Below are 21,521 nucleotides of genomic sequence, written 5' to 3'. Positions count from 1 at the left end.
CCAGCGGAAAGACGCTGGTATGAAAAAAAGTGAAAAAAAGAAAGTTGGCGCATGCGCAGAACAGAAAAAGTACGCGGACGTGTAAACACACAGAAAAAAAGTTAAATTAAAATTAAATTTAAGGGTCGCGGGCCGCATAGAAGAGCTCTGAGGGCCGCAGGTTGGACACTCCTGCCTTAAAGAGAAGGTTTAATTCTTAGCTCCGTCCTCAGTTCACAGGTAGTTAACCTTAACTGACCAGTTCAAATTTCTGAGTGAAAATTGATAATGGGAACTGCATTCAGGCAGACATTGGGTGTTTTCTTTGTGTAGCTCTGTGAGTCACCTGTGCACACCCAGGCGGTGGTATGCAAGGGCCTTCAGCATGGCATTCACATCTCAGTGTGCGAATGTACAACATAATCATGGATCTGCTCCCTTCTAGACCGCACCTGTATGTAATTCTAGGTCTCATCTAACAGATTCCAAACATTCTCCCTGCCATCTCTAAGGCTGCTTCACACTTGCATGTAAGCTAGAAACTACCAAGACATCCCCTAACCCCCCTACCAAACTTTGGTGAGGTGCCAGGGGTCATACCTCTCAAGCATACAGATTTTCACAGAATGTCCAAATTTTTGCATCATATTTTTGGTCTGTTCCTCGTAAAATGTGTGGTTTTCTGGCAAATCATTGAAGACTGAAGTCACTAAATAATATTAAATAAGGACAGACGTTTGAGTTTCAGACTATATTCTTCAGAAAATACATAATTATGCAAAACCTGTTATTCTAGCAACTTTCTAAGTTTATAGGAGCAATATTGAAATGCTGTCCCTATTTTTGGGCCTTTATCTCCCCCATTCCTTTTAGTTTTGTCCAGATTTCTTGCACTGAGAGGCTGAGGGGTATGCCAGGGGTAGTGTTTTTATACCTGAACAAAAATAACACAATTTGTTTGGAGAAGACATGCCATTTAATAGTTTGCATCTGAGCTCTCTAATCCTGAGAACACCGTAATGCCCTAGTTTCATCGTCATCATCATTATAATAATAGTAATAATAATACCTGTTGTTTACCAGGTAGTGCCACTGGACACAATGTACATTTTCAAGAGTAACCCTGGCAGATGCGCACACACATATGGTCCAACACCAATCATACCACTGCAGACACACACACACACACACACACACACACACACACACACACACACACACACACACACACACACACACACACACACACACACCTTCCCTAACCTTACCTGCAATGCCGTCTCTACCCCTTCCAGAATAATACAGGACTGCAGCAGTTTGGCCATGTTAATTGTCTTGGTTGATCTTTCTTATTTATGCAGAATTGCTTGGCTGTGTAAATATGTTCTTGCAGGCATTTCCAGAGGAGAACACATGGCTAGCTAGGATTAGCTGCACCCCTGGAATGCCTTATCATTAGGATGGCAGACTGAAGGTGTAAAATCACTGTGTAATGAGCCTCTCTCAGAATCAGAAAGGGTGACCATGTGTAGTTTGCTGCCCTTGGTATGGCTTGCTACTTTCTATAACCCTGTCTGAATCCTAAGGTCAGTCTTCCCCATCTGTCTTGTAAAGGGGTACAGGCTAATGGGGATCTATCTGGGCTTAAAATGAATGAATACCCAGAGACCAGAATGGATACATAATAAATAGGGAAATAGAGAAATTGTTATTTAAACAGTATGTTATATGGCTGTGTTTATAGTTGCAGTGCTTTCTACTCGATAGACGAGTCCTGAAATTACATGATTCTCCATACCCTACAATGTATGCCCTAATACATGTAGGATGCACACACAGTCAACACCTGTTATTTAAAACTGCAGTAATGAAATGGGAATGTAAGAGAACAGTATACATTAAAGTTGCGGTACAGGTGCAGCTTTATTAAATGAGAAGTGAAAAGATTACTGGCTGCTGTTCCCTACACCACAGCATGTAATGCATGGAGGGAATTTCAATGGAAAATAATGGGCAGATACTTTTAGACCACAGGTGGTATGAACATCTGTTGATTACAGATACTGGGGGGATTGTTTTGATGTTATTTCTCATTTTCACATATTCTTTGAGTATTGTGCAACACAAAAAAAGTCTCTGAAAAAGCACCACATCAGACAGGATAAGAAGGATAACTGCAACTATTCCTGGGGTATCTATCCACTCAAGTTAGAGATGAGGAAATCAGATTTTTGATTCTGTGGATTGTTTATAGGGCACCTACAGAGGCTGAAATGAGAATGATCTTAAGCAGTATCTCCCTAAACCAGATTAACTCATAAAGTTTATTTTCCTGCCTCCCACTGACCATTAAAATCTATCCTGCTGGCCACGTAATTGACCCATCTATTCCCTGAGGGTGTGAATTTTATGACCTGTTTATTCCTCTGAGAAAGAGCTGCACAGAATAGGAGCAGGAGCTGTCATCTTCAGGAAAGGGCTCTGAGCTCCCCATCTAACCTCTCACCACAGTTGCTTGTAAACTCTACAGTTGCTGCATGTAGAGAGTCCATGCATGTTACCACACACAGTTCCTCATGTAAGTAGCACACTGCTGCAGCATATGCTTGCTAGGGTAATTGCTGCAACAGTGCAGCTGTACTGTTGCAGGTGTTGCCAATGCAGCCACCTTCCCTGCAGGATGGGAAAGCTGGTGTTAGCAACTCACTGCCATTCTTCCCCACCTGGTCCCTCCAGTACCCATTCCACTAACTGAACATGAGTCATCTGGGCTGGTGTCATGGCTTCATTCTTCTACACCATGGGGACAGTTTGTAGAAAACTACAAAGAAATATTGAAAATGTTTGCTGTTATGCAGAATTCACTGCAGAGCAATGAGGAAATATTGTAGCAGATAGTTCCCGTTTAGATAACCACTAAAAAAATTACAGAATGAGATCATGCATTGTTGTTGTTGTATTATTATTATTATTATTATGCTTTTTATGAATTTTTGTGCACTGGGCAGTAGAAAACTCACAAAAAACTGTATTAGGGCAAATAATAGATTGGAAAACACACAGATGAGCTGGACGTGGAAAATGAAGATTTAGTAACACAAGAGAACATAGATGACCAAACACCCTTAGACCTCAATGGGTTCAGTTATTTACCAGATTATGTATGACACAGTAGGTCTTCTGAGTTCAGATGATTGTTGTGAAATAAGCTGCTGCATTAGTTCTAGTTGTTTGTTGGCCGGGGCCCATTTTCAGGCTCAACCCAGGTTTACAACAAAAGTACTTAAAGCTACACATTAAGGAAGTTAGTATAATGTAGTAGTAGACAGTTGAAAGTAATTGGGTTATATAATAGAATATGGATGATATGAAGACGTACTGATTTAGTCACCTGGTGTAAACTGGGATTAAGGCAGAAATCAGTGGGAAATACAGCAAGTTTCAAACAGACAAACAAAATAGTGCAATTACAGTTGTATACCGTAGGTATATACCTGATACTGAAGGTACAAAGAGTAATTTAACAGCAAATTTAAACATGTTCTTGGACAAGTGTACTGTGGTAGCTGTTAGATGGCACTGTTCTTACTTCAAGGTCCCTTGATCCTGTTGAGGGAGGAGCAGTAGACATTTATTGGGATTATGAGAAGCAAAGAAAATGGAGATGGGATGGTAGGAGTGGAAGGACAAGAGCAATAGGCAGGGGTACGTGGGTTCTGCTGTCCAGTGATGTAGCTGTTGTGAAGCATTTGCTCTGGGCCTGCATGATAAGGTAGATTTTTATTCCAGATGGAATTTCCTGAATAATAACATGGATTTCATTTGTTCTGGTACGGCTTCACAGATTTTGGGAGCAAGTATAGAGAATATGTGTTCATACTATTTACTTTTGTCAGTGGAGTTAGTGGGGGGGAGGTAAAGAGGGATCTTCATTTATACAAAGGGATGGATCTTGCTTGGCAGTCTGTGCAAAAAAGCAGACACTTTACTCCACAGTAATTTCCTAGGAGGAGGGCAGTCCTTTGTATGAACAGCCATTCTAGTTTAGCTGGAGTAGTGCTGTGATGTCCTGTTTTAGTTGCGAGTGCTATAAATCTGCATGTTACTTGAAATAGGCTATAATGACATTAAGATTCTTTTGTGAGGCAGAGGCACCGATGGGTACTTTTATGTGTGAGCTGAGGAAGCAGGACCCCTTTGTATATGGCTGGAGGTGAACAAATGTGGGAGGGTTGGCATAATAGTCAAGGACTTCATCTCATAATCACAAGGTACAGGGTTTGTTTCTGGCCTCTGATGATTGGCTAGGCTTGTAATGGCCTGCAGACTGACTGCCTAGTACTTAACTATGAATCTAGTATTGACACCTGTTGCCCAGTTGCTGGTGTGTCCATAATAGCCATATTAACTGTGATCTGGCAGTTGGTGCAGAGGGTTAAGGATGTGAGCTGTAGTTCTTGCGGTACAGGGTTTGATTCCATTAGCTCTTGTATGTCTACTGTGTGATCTTCAGCAAGTTACTTAGCTAGACAGTGTTTAAGGGCTGTTGGGAATTGAGCTCCTCACTGGTCCTTTAGACTGCAAGCCTAATAACTACTTATGAGCCTTCATCAGAGGATACCATTTCCTAAAAGTACACTTTACCAGATTATACAGGAGGACAGCAAGTACCTTCATCTTACAGCATTTCAAGTATACCATCCCAGAAAGCCTTAACTCGAGCAATCAACTGTGTCAGAAAGAATGAGAGTATAGCAGTGAGATAAACCATAATAACTAAGACACTTCAATCTTTCAGTGTTTTTGGAGTTGAGGGTTGCCCTACTGGTTAAGGTACCTACCTTTCAGGCACAAGTTACAGGGTTTGATTCTCATCTCCTCAGCCTCTTCACAGGCTACGTGCCCATAGAATGGCGTACAGCAATGGTTATTCCGCTCCACAAAGGAGGGGCCACAACTGACCCTGGTAACTATCGCCCCATAAGCCTTACTAGCCTGGTCTGCAAGGCTATGGAGCGCATCATCATGGAACTCATTAACAGAGACATTGGGAACCTACAGACACTTGACCTGACCCCAGTTCGGCTTTGTTAAGGGCAGATCATGCCTACTAAACCTGGTTGACTTCTTCGAGACTGTCACCAAGGTCATAGATGAGGGGAAGGTAGTTCACACAGCCTACCTTGACCTCGCCAAGGCTTTTGACACCATTCCCCCCTCAGGAATTATAGAAAAACTCACCAGCCTGAACATAAACCCCTACGTCACCAGATGGGTTGCCAACTGGCTTACAGACAGAGCTCACACTGTAAGAATAGCGGGCTCCAGGTCCGACTCTAAACCAGTCACAAGTGGTGTCCCACAAGGCTCGGTCCTGGGACCCCTACTGTTTGGCATATACTTCTCAGAAGTACAGGCAAACACAGGAGGACTATGGCTAACCAAGTTCGCCGATGACTGCAAACTGGGAGCCATAATTGACTCTCCGGCTGACACGGACATTCTCCAAAAGGGCCTTATTGAGACGGACACCTGGTGCCAAAGTCATAGTCTCAAGCTAAATGCCAAAAAATGCATAGTCATACCATTTGGGAAAAACAAAACACCCATGAATTACCACATAGGTGGCAGCCCCCTTAATGCCGAAGAGGTAATAAGAGATCTGGGGACCCAGGTAGATAATAATATCTCCTTTGACAATCATATTGCCAAAGTAGTTAGGAAATTCTTCTATGTAGCCCATCTAATTAATAAAGGGTTCGCATCTAGAAATAAAGAGGTTATAGTGCCCCTCTACTCGTCACTCATCAGACCCATCATAGAGTACAATGCCCCATTTGGGATGTACCTCACAAGATACTTCCAACAGCTGGAAAGACCACAAAAGTACCTCACCAAGAGGATTACTGGCCTCAAACATATGTCCTATGCAGCTCAAATGGAAAAACTCCAGCTGTACTCAGTCGCATATCGCTTACTCAGAGGTGATCTCTGCCTGACTTACAAAGCCATGTCCAACTCAGAATTGATGGACATTCTCCACCTAAAGAAATCCAAGTCACTGCGAGCCACTTGCTCTAGTGAGCTAAACCACGCCACAACAATAAATAGAACATGCTGGAGGGTTAGATTCCTGTCACAGAGACTCCCCATGCTTTGAAACAAAATTCCTAACTACATTAGGCAGAGCCCCTCACTAACACACTTCAAGAGAAACCTTGACGAGTGGATGGGTAACAGAAAATACACCCCTGGGATCATTTCATTGGCTCTTCTTGACAGAGGTTCAGTTAATTAATCAATGGGGCGGCGAAAGCTTACACACTCTGGCTAGGCTTATAAATGCCCTCGGGCAGACAGCTTAGTACCTACCTATGAACCTATCTTTGAAAAGGAAATTGGCTAGGCTTAAAATAGCTCACAAGGGCAGCTAGGGTATTACTTACCTATGAAATGTTTTTGGCCCAGAAGATGTTTGCTAACCTTTTTTTTTTCCTGTTCCTTAAGCCCCCCACTGTCTGCTTGTCATGAGCCCCCTCCAAAACCAATCGACCCTTTTGTTCCCCATCCCTGGGGTGAGGACTGGAATGACCGTCAGCTGGAAGTGGTAATCATTCAGTCAGCCATCAGAGGTGGTGTGATAATGCATGCAGCTGGTGAGGAATAGGGGAGTTGCATGCATTGGAATGACAGTAGAGGTCATCTCTTGACTTCTGCAAGGGGAGCTCCCTCAGGCATCCCTACCCACCCAATTAGGCACGAGCTGTGAGCTTCCCAGTCTCTACCTGAAAGTTAGCATTGCCCAGTGTACTCTGGGTGCAGGCATTCCCTCCTTTCCCCTGGGAAAGTAGAGCGGTCCATGCCCCTTCACTCCTTCCCCTCCCTGCCTAGCTTTGCCAGTGCTGGGCCATTCTAATTGGACCCCACTTGCCTGGGATGCCATCAGAAATCTGTCCTCTTGTCATGAGTCAAGCATGAGTCTGTTAACGTCTGAATTTGTAACTAGAATGTAGTGTTGGAAGTTGAGTGAGGAATCTAGCCATACCTTAACATATCTGTAAAGCTGGACTGTTTATAGGTCTTCTTTTTGGTTATGCCTGTTGGTCCAGTTAGAAGAGTGTTTAGCATTTTTGGTGTACCAAACAGCATAGCTTTAGTTTTATTTATTTATTTATTTATTTTGTTTACACTGAAAAACAGATTTTATCAAGTCATTGACTGAGATTGAAAACATTGTGCTCCAGTTGGTCTTTTATGCTAGATATTGTAGGGCCTGCTCTGTAAATAACTATTTCATCAGTGTAGAGGATGATCAGAAAGGGGTGGATGTCCATAGGGAGTTTGTTGATAAATAGGGAGAATGGTTTGGGGGATCAAATAGATTGTTGCAGAACTCCATTGCTAATGGGGGGGCTGCATGTGACAAGATGGACCCAATCTGGACATTGAAGTATCTGCACGATAGGAAGTCTTAAACCACTTGATTGCTTTGAGGGATGATACGTCCTGCTTTGAGAAAGAGTGGGTGTCAACTGCATTGAGTGTTTTGGCCAGGTCAACAAAGATGGGTTCACTAAGGAAGCATGTATGTATTTCCACAAAAAGCCCTGACGTGGTAAGTAGAGAGGTTCATTATTTCAGGTTTTGTGATCTTACTATTTCAGGTTTCTACAATAATGGTAGTGATGATGGTGCGTTTGACAGGCGTATGAACTGTTGTATTGCCCTTTCTGTCTTTAGCTCTGGTAGAATGATGAAATCACAACTCTCCAAGAACACTCGTAAAAGAACCACGGAAAAGAAATGGAGTATGCAACAAATGCCAGGAGGTTTCGGAAGAAGTGCCATCTCAACTAGCAGTAATGAAGTGGGGATACAATAATAAAGTTAGAAAAAAGTTGTCTGTCACCTGGATTTGATAGAATTTAAGTAGACAGTGTCACTAGTTAAAGATGAAAATAAAAATAGAAATAACCGCTACTATTTTGTAGGTAAAAAGAAAAAAAAAATTGGCAGGTGACACAGTTTTCTCACAAAACAGTGAGTTGTTACAGAAACACTGTTTTCTCTTTGGTATTAATTTAGTTATTACTACTTGCAGTCTACACACACACACACACACACACAGACACAGACACAGACACAGACACACACACACAAACTTTGACTGCCCCGCAGTGGTTAGGCACCATACTGCACTGTTAATGATCTGGGTTTGAGAACAAGATACACAGCCAGCAAGACAGTGGCTGGAGGCTAGCTATCTTTTTTGGGGTAAAGCTGTAAGGAATTTCTAGAACACTAGGCCCAGAAATGTAAACTATTAGGCCTAGGGAAATATACTAGTGACACTTTTAAGTATCTGATGCAAGTACATGGGTGCTTAAACTCAGCCTACACACAAGTATATGGAGCTTATACTCAGCCTCCATTAATACCTTGGGGTGTTTCTGGGTTATAAGTATGTAAGACATAAGGGAAAAAAGGATACCTACTATATAACAGCAAGTCTTGTCCACTAACTGTTGCCCCCCCCCCCCTGACGATGCTGCCTTCACAAAGATGTGGTACCAGTAATGCAGTCCCCTCCCCAGAAAGTGAAGACACTTCTTGGGATGAATTGAAGTGCCAGAGACAAATGAAGGAAGAGTACAAGCGGGCCATATATGTTTTATCAGCATACTCATTAACACCATTTGCAGTGATCGGCAGTCTCTAAAGTTAAATCTCTCCTGAAGAAAGAACAGTGTTTCTTTTAAATCATAACCCCCAACAAAAAAAATGAATACATTGGAAAGTCAGTGATACAGGAAAATACACATTGGAAAGTCAGTGATACAGTGCAGTGGGTTGAAAGTACATTATTTCTGAGTATATTTTTGGATTTCTGTTTTCTTGGTTAGGAAAACGGCTGGCATAAACTAATAATCTGTTTTTTTTTTCTTATTTTTACTGTTTATTATTCTTTACTTTTGTATCTCTTTATTTTTTTGATATATTTATAGATGGCTGATGGTTACTGGTAGAATGAAAGCTAAAATGAATTGTATAAAATCAAGTTCTGTATTTGCTGATATATTTTATATTCCTGCGTTATTTTTGTTCATTTTTTTTTTATTTTAGATACATCTATAGGTTACTGGTGGCTACAGTAGAACTAAAAGATAAACATTAAAGTACTCCTGTGTGGGAAGTGTTTAGGTGGGAACAGCATAACAAAATAATAAATGAACATAAAACTACATTAAACTCTACAATTTTCTTTAGACATTCAGTTTTTATGACCCCCCCCCCCGAAACTATTGAATATCAAACACTAGTGATCTGATGTCTCGCGTCGGAACCGACTCAACTGTTATTCCAGCTTGCTCCTTCCAAAAACTCTCGAGCTAGGCTCTACTCATAATGCTCCTCACCAAATTACTTCAGATCTTGTTTGCTGCTTCGTAGTGCCAGATGCGTTCAACCAACCTCTCGAGCCTTGGCCTTTATTTAACTGTACGTTCCGTATCTTTCTATACCTCTTATCTACTAGCTCCTCTAGTTCCTGTTTTAAGCACGTGTGTGAGTGATTTCCTTTTTCTACCATAAAGTACTCTAAGGTACCATTCTTGTTACTCTCCTCCCCTGACCTTTGGGTAATCTTTTTTACCATTGTTGGTAATTTGGAGAAAAATCAGAAATCCAAGCCTTGTCCTGCAAACCCCCCTATTTGATATTTCATAAGGACAGGGTCTCCCTCAGGACAAATCCTTCCTTCTTGCCAAAGGTGGTTTCAGAGTCAAATATCAATCAAACCTTACATCTCCCAATCTTTTTTCCTAATTTTCCATCAAGGGAAAGTGTTGTCTACATTTACTAGATGTTCACAGAAAATTACATTTTTACACTGTTTAGGCAATCCAGTATCAAAGGTTACCATGGCAAAATTGGTTAAGGACTGTATTACTTTTGTTTACAGCAAGAAGAGAGTTCACTTTCCACATCTGGTAGAAGCCCATTCAACAAGAGCCATAGCCCCTTCCACAGTTTTTCATACCAGTGCTTCCTTAGGTAATATTTGTGCAGCAGCTACATGGGCATCCCCTCATACCTTTATTGCACATTACAAACTGGACCAAGTCTCTAGGGGACGTGCATCATTTGGCTCAATAGTGCTCAGAAATATTCTTTCATGAGACCTCCCAAGATTCAGGTAGCTAGGGACTCTGTCCCACAGTCCAGGATTACGTGAACATTGACAACATCAGATAAAGAAGTTATGTCTTACCATAACGTTCCATCTCTGTTGTCAATCTTCACTAATCCTTGACATTCCCTCTCTCTTTCCCCCTGCTTAAGATTCTTGATGGACCGAATATTCCCAAAGACTGGCTTCATTATAGGGACTCGGATATGGTCTCTTATCTGTTTCTTCTTGTCTGTCACTATCATAGGCAAACTCGATCTGAGGTAGTTTGGTGTGTATGGGTAGAGCCTAGCTCAAGAGTTTTTGGAAGACGCAAGCTGGAATAATGGCCGAGTTGGTTCCGAGGTTCAGAACTGAGCCCACAGTCAAGGATTATTGAAGATCAACAACACAGATGGAACGTTATGGTAAGACATAACTTCTTTTTATCTCTCCCACACACATGTTTTGAGGGCTACACCTAAGGGTAGTGATACACTGAATTAAGATAGCATGATCATGCTTGATACCTTCTTAAACCTGTCTCATCCCTCAGACACCGTGTACTCCTAATTACTGTTTTAAACTTACCCTTGCCACTTTGAAGGCTAAGCCTAGGTCAGGAAGACACCTGATATGAACAGAATAGATGGAGAGAGTCTATGTGGGTGTACAAGATTAAAAGTGAGAAATATGAATAGGTCATTTCACAGAGGTAGGACAGAACAGAGAGTAGAAGGCAGAGCCAGACGATTTTTAGGGATATATTACGCCAGTAGATCTGCAAAAGTACTTATTTAGGATGAGGGTTGCGGACCAATGGAATTGGTTATGTTAAGGGAATTCATAGAGGGATTCAAAAGGCTATGAGACAGGTTTGCTGTTTAACGGCATTAATTAATGTTCATGCTTATATTCCTCTGCCTATCAGGCTTTTTAACTCCTCCTGCAGTCATCCAGATGTAATTTAGTGCAGAGTAATGGCTACAGTTAAAGTTTGACTTGGTGTTAAATGCTGTTTTTTTGTTGCTCATAGATGATAGATAAAATAGCTAAGAGAGACACTTGCGCAAGATTACTGTTAGGGAGGGGATTATGCCCTTTCCTGCTGTTGTGTTATCTCAGAGTTGGTATATATTTAAGTAGCAGGGGATGTGCAAAAAAGACTTTTTTAGTTTGCACTCTCCATGATTATGTCCTGGATCATGCACAGATTGCTGTTGATGCATTATTTGGGGGTGACTGAGTTTATCTAGTGGGAACTGTACAGATTTTTGCAGAATGTCCAGATTTTTGACTCATATATGTGGCATGTTGCTTATAGAATTTGTGATTTTCTGGATTTTTGTGTCAAATCAGTGAGGACTGAATTCACTGAATAATGACAGTCATTTGAGTTACATGTATCCTTCAGGAAAATGCATGGCAACACAAGATCTTTTATTCTAGCAACTTTCTAAGTTTATAAGAGCAATATTTAAAATCTGTCCCTATTTTTGGGGCTTTGTCCTGATTTTTTGTGTTAAGTGGTTGAGAGGTGTGTGTGTGTGTGTGTGTGTGTGTGTGTGTGTGTGTGTGTGTGTGTGTGTGTGTGTGTGTGTGTGTGTGTGTGTTGGGTCAAATGGTATGTTGACAAGAACCTGTAGGAAATACTGAGTCAGCTCTTGCCATCTATGCCAGACAGTTTAACAACCATGCAGGATATATGCCTGGAAGGTGAGACACCAAACAATGACTACTGTATTACATGTGCAAGGTAATTTCCAAATTATTGCCAAGTTCATTCCACATTTTACCATGCAGGATATATGCCTGGATAGTGAGATGCCAAACAGGGAATATTTTATTAAATGTGCAAGGTAATTTCCAAATTATTGCTAACTTCCCATTTGACAGTGTGGATTACCTTTTACACTTTTCACGTTTGTAGCGTAAGGAGAAAAGTGGAAGTCAGCAGGGGTCTGTGGTATCTCTTCCAGGGGGCATATATTATTCACTTGGGGTCCCGTCCTGTTGCCAGACTTGAAATAAGAGTCAGGAGCCTTCTAACTTTCATGTTGTGTTCCCTTATTAGCTTGTTGTGGAAAACAATATGCCCCACAACATGAGCCATCTACACCTTTACTGCAGTAAAGATTAATATTACACCCCATGTATGGGTGCAATATCAGTATTGTCTTCACTCTTTCAATGGCAATTCACTGTTTAGCATTAAGATACATCTGTTCTTATGGGAAGGGGATAAGTCTTTCCAATCTCCTCCACTCATTCCCTAATTCCTAACTATTAAAAACAAAACCGGGACAGCTGAATAAGAGCTAGCTGGAAGTCATGGGGGCTTGATAAGACTGTTTTATTATTCCAGCTTACTTACATGTTTTCATACATATGCTGATATGTTTGTTTACACACACACACACACACACACACACACACACACACACACACACACACACTAAACAGGCTTCAAATCTTATTTACAACAAATGCTAGCTACAGAATCACAAAAGTGAATGTTTCAATGCATTTGCCACTTTACCCTTCCTTTTATCCTCCTGTTTGCTTGCTGGAGTTGTCAGCTTCCTACCCAAGTGTGTCTCTGATACACAGCCTGTTGCAGCTGAGATTTCTGTAGTACCACCTGTCCCTTCAGCTCAGAAATACAAATAGCAAAAGGGGTCTTACTAGACCATACTCGTCATGTGCTTAGGGCTGCTGAGCCCTTTGTTTTCCTGGCTGCTTCAAGCTACAGCCATGTCTTCTTTCCATCTGGACTGGCAATGCTGTATCCATGTGTACTTTTTCCTACTTGTACTTTTCTGCATTGGCAGTTATATGTGTCAAGCACAAGCCACTCTGACTTATTCCATTTACTCACCTTTCAGCTGACCCTTTTAGTTTCTAAATAAATAAATAGAACTTCTTTCCAAGACTACTTCCTGTTACCATCCTGCTGAGTATTTCCCTTCAGTCAGTCTGTGTATCTAAATGTAACTGTGAGTTAGACCCCCATTAGCTAGAAACCCTGCATATCGAGTCTTAACTCGTCTTGTGACTAATATAATTGAATAAGGCAGGTGTCAGTGCTGGTTGGCAGCTAGCAGCAAAATCACTGCGTCCTTGTGACTGCCCTGCAGGTGGCAGTGCCAGTGACTTTAATCACAGGGCTTGTATGAAACCTTGTTGGATCTAGCAACAAATAAATATCTGTGAATAAATGGTAATTATACTGGAAGCTGAGTGTTTAGGGGAGATTAAGCAGTTTTCATTTATGCTCAAGATGTCACTATACCCATTCTTGTCATTAGTGTGAAGCAGATCTCTTCCTTAAGCCTAATGGGTGGGAAATCGGAAATTTACCGCTGGCGTGTTGCTTTTCATTTATGGACAGGGGCACCTTGTACATACCCTAATGCACAGGCATATACCAAAGCCATTCTAGTCCTTTAGCATCGATATTTGGGAAAATTGGGGCATGAATGACTAGGCTTAAAAAGCTGTAAGGCCGTTAGCATAATAACCTCCTATGATACCATGTGATTAAGGTGATGTAATGTGGTGCTCATGTCTAAATAACTGATTTTGTGCTGCCTTCATTAGTTGGTGCCCCCCTTCACATGGCAGTAGTGCCTCACCAGTACCTGGGGATCATTTGTAGTCTGGTGTCTATGGAAGGTAGCAGTATCTCTGTGTTACCACATGGGGCATAGCAATAATCATAAGTATTAAATCACCCTGTATATGGCACAGAAGCAGTCTCTGTTCTTTGCACTTTGAGCATTTTACTTGCGTTACAGGAAGTGCAATCTTTCATTTTAAGACTCGCTATGTGTAATTGCCTGTTTTCACAGCTGCTGCAGAAACTTCAGTCAGGTAAAGTAACTCAGTTATTCACACAGCATGCACATGGAAGTTGTAGGACTCAAACTTAGGCCAGCAAGAGGTATATAGTTTACTGCATCAGCCCAGTTAGATGTATGCTAATCTCTGTCAGTGGGGTTTTTGCAGGTGTGTGCTCCAAAAGATTTAACAGGACTGTTGAATACACAAGTGAAACAGCAATACAAAGCAGCTTTTTACAACATTTTCATTTTGGAAGTTGTTCTGAAGAGATGCTTAAACTGTGCAGTCCATTTGGCATTGGATAATTCATCAAACATTGATGTTTACAATTAAATGATAAGAAAAAGAGATGATGGGCCATAAAGCAAGAAAAAAGGTGGATTTCAACACAGGGGGATAGAATAGTTTAGCAAACGGATGGAGGTAAAGAGGAATCAAAGAGGAGCAACAGGCTGAAGAGGAATAAATATATAACACGAGAGGATTGTGGTAAGAGCTGTGCCTGAGAACACCTGGTTTACAGTCATACTTTTTGGCACTTGTTACTCCTTAACTTGCAATTGTCTCTGACTTTCATGCTAGAAAATGTTGCACAGCCCTACAACTTCCATGTGCATGTTGTGTGAATGACCAAGTTACTTTACCAGAATAAAGCTTCTGGGTCACCTCTGAAAACAGGAAATTACATGTAGTGGCTCTTAAGTTGAAAGACTAAGCATTTTATTTACGTGACAAGAATTGCAAAGTGCAACGAACAGCCACTGCTTCTGTGTCATACATTTTGTTACGAACATCAAAGATTGCCTTAAATGCTGGCTACGTATTAGATGTGCAGACATCTTGTTTTTTCAGAAAATGCCTAACAGTATAAATACGTGTGTTCTGTTAACATTGTAAGTGGATAGGAACAACCGTAATTAAATAATGCCAGATAATATGGTTACAAACATCTTATTTATCAGAAAATGCATAGCTATTAAAAATGCCTCTGTTTTATTACTATTGACTTTTTAAGTGAATAGTTTCAGTTTTAAAAGACATTTCTCAATTTTGGCCATAAGGTATGGATTACAGTATAGAATTTCAAAGCTAGAAAAGCCAAAATTACTTGCAGTAACATCATTTTGGTATTATAGAGATAGTCTTTGCTTTTTCTCTCCTTTTTAGTAAAGACTGGAGACCAGGTGCCTTACCTTTTCCTCTTTCAGTGCTGATAAGTTGATTTGTTCTGTACAGTACTCGTATCACACACCAGGAAGTAAAGATGACACTGACTTTATAGAATTTACTTAGTGGTGCTTCTGAACAGAGGCAGTGGTTATCAGCTGTTTCACTCTTATGCAAATATGTTCCAGCAGAAATCGTCATCAACCAGCAACGGAAATAGCACAGCTGATTTGTTAACCCTCTAAATACCAGTATCATGCAAGATTTTGTTTTTCGTCTTTTTCATGAGTAACTACACAGAGGCTAGCTGCAGACTTTGGCACAAGGACCCTAAGGCAAACGTCTGTGAAGTAAAACTGCTGACATTTACGTACCTAGTGTAGTGAATATCATTAGGGAACAGCCGGGGCTTTATAGTATGGCTAGGCCTCCGTCGTTTTAGTGGTTTATTTTCTGTATTACCTCCTCCTTTATTCTTTTACTTGAGCAAGCAAAACTGCACTCCGAATTTCTTTTTCTTTCTGGCAGGGTGATGCACACTATATACGGCTGAACCTTAGCGTGTGGGTTATATTCATTGTTGTACAATTTTATTGCATGTGTTGCTGTAAGACCTACGTTTGGAAGAAATATTACAAGAATGTGTGGCTCCTGGAAAGCATTTCTAATAGTTATGCTTCTTGGGTAGTTGTGGGTCTTTCTCTCATGGAAAACTTAGGACAAAATTATATGATATGTTCTTGCTTGCAGCACTTCAACTGCAACATAAATATATCCTGCTATACTGGAGGCAGTTTCCCACTCTTGTTTTTTTTCATGACTTGAGTCACTAAGTTAAAAACTGTTACATTATAGACTGAAAAAAGCCTGTTCTCTTCACTGCTGTCTATTACTGCATGCATGCAGTATTATTCATTTTGTTCTCCTGTTCCCAAAATTATGAGAAGCATTATCAGCAGTTACAAGTATGTCTGCTGAACTAGGTCCTTGGACCAGCCTGCCCACAACAAATAAACAAATAATTAAAATTGCCTTTAAGCATTTCTTCCTTGGAATGCTCTGTAATCTTGTACATGAGTCGTAAAGGAAAAGCAACCAAGCTGGATCAATCCATACTATCAGTCCGTCCGTAAATAAATAGGTTTCTTTGTACTGCACTACAAAGCTGCCCAGTACTCAAGACTGATAAAAGTTAACATTTATTTGCTAATTTCTGCTTATTAGGTCATCTGTTTCAGATAAATCCTTTAATGAGCAAACCAACGCATCCCCCCCATGCTGCACTGCATTGTCATTGCAGTCTCAATCAGTGACATATGTGATAGTGAGACAGTGGGCCTCATTTATTTATCTGATTGTTGTACAACACCAGATAACACCCTCCAGCCACTCTCCCTCTACAGATAGCGATGCTGGATGTGATAGGACCAGTCCAGCTTCCTGTACTCCTAGGACTCAAGACTGGCAGGAGTTGGGCAGCTCAGCACATAAAACTTTCTCAGGTCACTTGACTTCTCTCTTTGTCTAACACTTCTGTGCATGAGAGAGCTCCTCTCTCTAATATCTTTTTGCAATGCATATGTGAAGTTACATGAGAGAGCCCCTCTCTCTAATATCTTTTTGCAATGCATATGTGAAGTTGCATGAGAGAGCCCCTCTCCCTATCTTTTTGCAATGCATGTGTGAAGTTGCATGAGAGAGCCCCTCTCCCTATCTTTTTGCAATGCATATGTGAAGTTGCATGAGAGAGCCCCTCTCTCTAATATCTTTTTGCAATGCATATGTGAAGTTACATGAGAGAGCCCCTCTCTCTATCTTTTTGCAATGCATGTGTGAAGTTACATGAGAGAGCCCCTCTCTCTATCTTTTTGCAATGCATGTGTGAAGTTGCATGAGAGAGCCCTCTCTTTAATATCTTTTTGCAATGCATGTGTTAAGTTACATGAGAGAGCCCCTCTCTCCAATATCTTTTTGCAATGCATGTGTGAAGTTACATCTGCCATCTTTGCCATTTTTATTATTTGCAGAGGTGTTTTATTATTCGGTGCACATATCGATGGAAGTCTGTGATTTTTTCAGTGCCTTTATCCTCCCAAACACTTCTGAATTTAAGGTTATTAATTCTGTTTTTTAACCGGACTTTCTCCTGTCATTTTTTTTCCTTTTGGAATGTCTGAATTTAAGGTTGTTAATTCTGTTTTTTTAACCGGACTTTCTCCTGTCATGTTCTTCCTTTTGGAATGTCTGAATTTAAGGTTATTAATTCTGTTTTTTTAACCGGACTTTCTCCTGTCATTTTCTTCCTTTTGGAATGAACCATAGCTAGCCATTTGTGTGCCCTGTGCTGTCCTCAGATCTGGCACCCCTTCAAGAAAACAAGTAAAACAAAGTTCTTATAGTTTAAGTACTTGAAGAGCATAAAAACACTTTTCTTTTACAATGTAGCAAAATATTTGCTGTATTTGTAGCATTTAACTGCTTCACATAGAGTTCTGTAGTTTATCATTTTTGACTGTAAATGCAGTGCAGTAAAGAGCAATTATGATCAGCCAACGGTGGCCCCATACAGGGCAGTTGTCTCTCCCATCTTACCTCCTTCTAGCTGTGCTGCTGGTCCTATAGACAGACACTTTTTTTTTTGCAGTATGCCTCTATCAGTTTTTGGGTTCTTAAAAGGTATTGCTGTCATACTCAAGAATTTACATTTTTAGCAGTACTTGGATGTATGCACGTGTCTGACTTCTGTGCTCAGAACTACACTTTTTTTCAGTTTAGGTCTATTTCTTCATGTAACTGTTAATTATATTAATGTGTTAGAAAGAATTTGGACTCCATTACCTGTCGTATACCTTTTTCTTCGGTTTGGTTTGATACTCCTGGTATTTTTAGAGCAATCCAATTTTTTTCATATCTAGCTTTCTTCAGGAACCCGTTACTTTAGCTATATGAAATTTGTAGATGTTGATGTCCATCTTTACATGATTCGCAGTGAGCTTCCTGTAGTTTGCTGAGTTTAAGGAACTTCTCTGTTTGGCCCTTCCACTAACCCAGTTCTGTCTTCAGTGTCAGTTGTGGTCATATGTCAGTATCCTTCTTGGACAGTGTAGTGCCATTTGCACTCATGCCTTAGTTGGTTGCCAGACTCTGCTGGAAATGTTTTAAACACTAATGATTTTTCCTGAATGTTTTCTTTCATAAGAAATATATCCTTGGTCTTATTAAATCTGTAGAAGTTGGTGTTTATCTCTACATAACTTCATTCCAACTTGAATGGAACTAGTCCACTCTTTTACCCTCTCGCCAGCTCAGTTTTAGATTCGGTGTCAGTTGTGGTCATGCAGCTAGGGAAATGTGCAGATAATGGCATTGGTCTCTGCTTGTTTTTAGTAACTTCATCCTTCTGGGACTCTTATGATTTTCCTTTTTCTCATTTTGAGTTGAACAGCACAGTTTTCATTCAACCATCTTACCAGCCCGTTCTGGTTTTGATTTCCAGTCTTGTGTCTGCTGGGATAGACTCAGTTGATATCTTTCTCCTTCCGTGCTTCAACTGTGGGGCCATGGTTACATGCAGGACATTTCTTGAACCATCCTGTCCATTGACAATGAGGTCCTTGTTGCTGATCCACCTAATAGGCTTCAGCCTCATCTCCAGGGTCAGAGGTCTCCTTGACCACAAGTTTGGTCCCTAGACTGTGTACATCTATCTTTGGTGCCAATTTCAGCATTGTGCAGCTAGGCACTGCTTCAGAGTTGGGTTGCTGGTACCAAGCCTACTTTGAAATCAAGCTTGCAGGCACCAGCTCCCTTGTGGTGTCATTATCTGTCTGGTACCAGACACTTTTTGATGAAAGAGGGTGTTTTGGAGTCTGGCTCTTAAGCACTGAGAGTTTTCATTCAGAGCTGACATTCCTTGACCCTGACCTCCAAATGTGTTTTTTCCCCCCTCAGGAACAACATTTTGCTTTTTTTCTTTGACCCAAGATTGTGCTATAATACTGGAAGGAAATCTCATTAATCACTAAAGGGATACTGATATTGCTATCCTGTGGTGGGCTAAGAACTTCACCCAGTTCCACTGGTCTCACCAATACTGTCTAGTAGGATACGATTTTGGAGTTTTCTTTTCTCTGCCCCATTTTATTCTAACTTCTCATTTCCAACAATCAGACCTTCAACCCCTGCCTCTCTGGAATAATGTGGAATTTAGTTGTGGCCTGATTTGTATTTCTGTACAGAGCTGACACTTCTTAGTTGTCTTCTGACCCAGCATTTAGGTAACCAAGTCACTGGTCAGTTCATGATTTATTTTGAACCTTGGACTCGCTATCTCTATGCCAGCCTTTCTGGTTCTGTCCCCAATACTTACCCTATCAAAAGGCATTGTTATTAAGGCCTAAGCCTTTTGTCTAGGCAAGGCTGCCTTCCCAATAAATTTTTGTCTTGGTCTTCCTTTGAGGACAATCTTTTCCAGTGGTATTTTTCCTGTCTAGGTTTTGTTTTATTATTGAGTTTCTGTGGTCTGTCTGATAAATTATGGGATACTGCTATTTTTGTTTTATTTATTATTTTACATTTGTTAACTGGGCAATTGAACTGGTCCATAGATCCTTTTCATCCAAAACCTGCGTGGGCCACAGATTCAGAGACAACAATAATGAATGCACATTGATATACAGAGGGCAATGCAGTAAACAAGGAAAAGTTAAGAGCAACAATTACTTGGAACCTTACCAACATGAAACATTTAAAACAAAAATGCATATTGTAATGTAGTGATATACTTTCTTAGGTAAATAGGCTTGCAGTTCACGGGACTATTGAGGAGACTAGCCTAAAATTCTCAGTTGTCCCAAGCATTGTTTAGTTTAGTTACTTGGCTCAAGGTCACACAGGAGATAAATGAAGTCTGAGGGAATCAAACTATGTACCACAGGAACTACAGCTCACAGACTTAAACCTCTCTGCCAACTACCATACTAATAAATACCAATTTGTTAATCAGGTAGGCCCACTGGACACAGTCCTTATTCAGGGGTGCCCCGGGGAGCCATGTCTCGTTAAGTGACCTGCTCATGGTCACACAGTAGGCAAATGAGGCTGAGTAAATCAAACCTTGTACCTCAGGAGCTACAGGTCACAGCCTTTCCCCTCTGTGCCAACTGTCAAAGGCTACACATACAAAGATTTAGCTATTTTACATTTTAAGAATGTAATCAACAAATTGTAGGCAGTGTTTGAACTGAGCTTCTTGCACAAAATGTAGCAAGAGAACTGATTGTCTCTTCAATGGGAACTAAATACAGAAAGGGAGACCTACTAGAAGCAATGTGGATAGTGGTTACCCTCCATCATGAAAGCAGTTGCATTTATTGTCTTTATAGAGGTGCCGCTCCAGAGGTTTCTTAAACATTAAGTTGGTTGATATTTTTGATGTCTTGGAAGACATTTCTTACTGGCAGGTGCTGTTTTGTAGAATGCTCTTTTACAGGTGGATAGTGAGTAGGTTGGCCTAAATAACTGAATGCAGTTTCTATTCCTGAGTGAATATGTGAAATTGTTGTTATATTGAGAAATGAAGAGCAGTACTTGTGAAGAAACTTAGATGTAAGAGTGTTAAGTAGTAAACCTGCCCTACCAGGAATAGGGAAACTGTTTATTTTTTGATGCTCTGTGGTGTAGGACAGACTGATGATATTTCGTTTTCATTTATTTGACATTGGGTAGTATTGTGAAAGGAGCAGAGTGAGATAATAGGTACCGTATAGTCTAATCTTGGTAGGACATTTACAGCTATTGCTCATCTGACATCTAAGAGTAAAATGGAAATTTTGGAAGAGGATTTTAAGTTAGGATAAAACTTTTTAATGATTGTGGATTCTGGATGGCCTTTGGATAAAAGACTTCACAAGTATTGAGGGGTCACCTTTGACGGAAGTGTGGTTGGGGTAGTTGTTTACCAATGCGATTAGCTATGGTGAGGGTACTATTGTTGTGCATCTTTGCAAGGTGTGCCAGATAGCATAACTGTGGTCTCTTGGGTATTGTCTGTTAATTTATTAGTATGGAGCTAATTCAAAATCGCTTTTAAGTCATTTTGTTTTTTAATTTCTCCAAATGTTTAGGTTTCTTATACCATCATGGGAATGAAGCCCATTCCTAAATCAGGGTATGATTAGAGTTCATGAAATTAGTTAAGTGCTCTTCTTCGATATTTGTAACATATTTAAATCTGATGGTAAGTTCTTTTTTTTTTTTTTTTTTTTTTAATTAGACCTGTTGCTCCTACTACTATTGGAACTGTCTGGCTATCTTTCTTCCACATTGTTCTCGTTTCTGCTTGCAAATCTTGGTAATGTGTTGT

At 40.5% G+C, this 21,521-nt stretch overlaps 1 protein-coding gene across 1 annotated transcript in view; it reads right to left on the bottom strand.

Annotated features, from left to right (window-relative positions):
* The window catches only part of HIGD1B (HIG1 hypoxia inducible domain family member 1B), a 246,086-nt gene extending 230,713 nt beyond the window's left edge, over positions 1-15,373 (bottom strand). Inside the window, exon 1 of the mRNA XM_044055108.1 lies at positions 15,184-15,373. Coding sequence (XP_043911043.1) covers positions 15,184-15,358 — 175 coding nt within the window. The 5' untranslated portion in view covers positions 15,359-15,373. The remainder of the gene's footprint in view (positions 1-15,183) is intronic.
* Between the last annotated feature and the right edge of the window lie 6,148 nt (positions 15,374-21,521).

The sequence above is a fragment of the Protopterus annectens genome, chromosome 13.part0 (genome assembly GCF_019279795.1).
Source record: "Protopterus annectens isolate FY-2018-M chromosome 13.part0, PAN1.0, whole genome shotgun sequence".
Lineage (NCBI taxonomy): Eukaryota > Metazoa > Chordata > Ceratodontiformes > Protopteridae > Protopterus > Protopterus annectens.
This window is presented reverse-complemented; position numbering and strand designations above follow the sequence as displayed.